General features: G+C 38.4%; 1 protein-coding gene across 1 annotated transcript; it reads left to right on the forward strand.

Annotated features, from left to right (window-relative positions):
* The first annotated feature begins 204 nt into the window (after positions 1-204).
* On the forward strand, positions 205-1,128 carry LOC119053168 (vomeronasal type-1 receptor 1-like). Its single transcript, XM_037150657.2, has one exon. It carries the CDS (start codon positions 205-207, stop codon positions 1,126-1,128), a length of 924 nt encoding a protein of 307 aa, XP_037006552.2.
* The last annotated feature ends 1,501 nt before the right edge of the window (positions 1,129-2,629 follow it).

Below are 2,629 nucleotides of genomic sequence, written 5' to 3' on the forward strand. Positions count from 1 at the left end.
CAAGACTGTTTAACATCCAGGTCTTTATTGAACCGCCTTTGCACACATGAGCCAAAATTCTAATTGTCCAGTTCAAGTGGGAATATATGGAAGAGCATAAGCCTTAAAAATTGAAGGACATGGTGATGGTGACACATTTATCTTCCTTTCACTCTTCATTTCTCTGACTTTAGTTAAAACCCATACCCTCCAATTTCTGAAGCAATGCTCTCGGCCAGCTTGGACATGAGGATTATGTTCCTCACTCAAATAGGAATTGGCCTCCTGGGAAATATCTCTCTCATTTGTCTTTATACCTTCACTTCCCTCACTGGACATAATTTTAGACCCACAGACCTCATTCTCATGCAACTGGTCTCAGCCAATTGTGTGACTCTTTTCTCTAAAGGCATCCCTCAGGCAATGGCAGCTTTTGGATGGAGGTATTTCCTGGCTGATAATGGATGTAAATCTGTCTTCTATTTTTACAGCATGGGCATAGGAGTTTCCTTAAGAACCATCTGTCTCTACTTTGGCTTCCAGGCCATTAAGCTGAACCCCAGTATTTGGAGGTGGATGGAGCTCAAGATTAGATCCCTAAAGTTCATTGCCTTCCTCTGTTCCCTTTGCTGGATCCTGCAAATCTTGATAAATTCATTTGTTCCCCTGGTAATAAATGGTCCCCTGAACAGGAAGAACTTCAGTCTGGAAAATAATTATGTATACTGTTCTTGGCAAACAAATGAGGGAATTGTAGGCACATTCACTACTGTGATTTATTATTGCCCGCACTTCATGAGTTTGGGCTTTGTGATCTGGGCCAGTAGCTCACTGGTTCTTGTCCTGCACAGACACAAGCAGCGAGTCCGGTGCATTTGCAGCAGCAGACTCTCCTCCAGACCTTCCCATGAGACCAGAGCCACATGCACCATCCTGATCCTGATGAGCAGCTTTGTTACAGTTTATTCAGCCTATTTAATTTTGTCAGTTTATACAACTCTACCAACAAATCGAGGCCAGTGGATGCTGAACATGTCTGAGATTGTGGTATCATCTTTGCCATCATTCTTCCCCTTTGTGCTTATCATCAGTGACACCCGGGTCTCTCAGCTCTGCTGGTTCTGCTGGGCTAGGAAATGTGTTTCTTAATCTGGTTCCAGTTCTCTAGCACTAGAGAGACCAGTCATCAGTCTCTTCTCAATGTCATTAAATATTCATCCCAATGTTTGTTAATATTTGGGGACATCTGAAATGTAAGGAATGTGTGATGATGCTGTTGCAAATAAGGGCAGTAATGTGCCTGCCTGCATCCGTGGTAACAGGGAGCTAAAAGTGAACATCGCATGTATAATGAAACAAAGCATCCTTATTCCAATTGTTATGTTCTTCAGTGGGGAAGTCCTGGACACTTAAAATGTGATAATGGAGGGAAATTCCTGAATTTAAGGCCCCTGGGAAGTCTGCCACTTTGGGCGTCTTAGAGAGTCCTGGAAACTGCTTTTTTGTCTTGTTTTGTTTAAATGTATTTTGAAGCATTGTTGAGTTCATCTTTTTATGACAGGGAAAAATTCCCTGTGAAGACCAACATGAGAAAGACATATACAACCTCATGGGAGTAAGAGAATCCTGAATGTTGGGAGTGTGGATAGATGGGAGCGCAGCAGAACTGAAGGTGATGAATGTTCTGGGTAACTGCTTAGGACAGTCTGAGAAGTCTGAACTTTTCTTTGAGAACATTATGGACAGAGAAGGTAAACAATCTAGTGGGTAACAAAGCTGTGCTTTTCATTTCAAATTGTGTATAAACTGTAACTAAACTAACTTACTTGTTTTTCTAATAATACTATAACTGTTGTTTAGCTAAAATGAAAAGTGCTTCATATAAATTTACTCTCAAGGAAACACATTACCAGTTTCTCATGGGTGATTTTAAGTGTCTAAACAATTGAAATTATTTTTCTCAGCTATGTTCACCTAAATCAAAAAGTTCAAGACTTTCATATCCTATAATAAACAGCTGTATTTTTCTAGGTCTGATTATTTCTGTCTAGAAAATTAAGTGTGGTCTTCAATACTTTAAAAGATTTATGTATCATTCTCTATCTATAATTTCATCTATTTATTCAATTTTAATATATTTTATAGCAATCTCTGTAGTTATCATGCCTATCAAAATATCAATAGTGTTTTTACACCAAGTATAAGTCTTCATATTTTGCTTAATTCTAAAATTTTGAAATCTTCTTATACCTCTTTTTAAAATAAATATATGTGCTATAACTATATGTTATTTATTTTGAAGGAAATGATCTGTGAGGGATTCTTGTCCTTCATATTGCCTTACTTTTCTCCAGATTTCACATTACGATAGGGTTAATTGATTTGGATATCACATTTCCAAAGTATAAACAATGATCTGAGTTAAAAATTAAATTGGTCATAGGGAGTACAATCAATATTTTTAACTTTGGAAGGAGAGAGGACTTCCGCCAAGATGGAGGCACAGGTGGAGACGCCGTGCTTCCTCAGACAACCAAGTTTAGAGACAACTAAATAATAGCAACAGAAAACACAGCCAGAACACAGAAAATGGAACTTTTCAGAAGTCTGATAACAACAAATTCTTCAGCCTGACCGGTAAGAGGGGCAA

This window comes from Artibeus jamaicensis, unplaced genomic scaffold (assembly GCF_021234435.1).
Source record: "Artibeus jamaicensis isolate MK-2021 breed Jamaican fruit bat unplaced genomic scaffold, CSHL_Jam_final contig_723, whole genome shotgun sequence".
Taxonomy (NCBI): domain Eukaryota; kingdom Metazoa; phylum Chordata; class Mammalia; order Chiroptera; family Phyllostomidae; genus Artibeus; species Artibeus jamaicensis.

Coding starts and splice junctions, on each gene's coding strand:
- LOC119053168 (XM_037150657.2), top strand. CDS start 205: ATGCTCTCGGCCAGCTTGGACATGAGGATTATGTTCCTCACTCAAATA.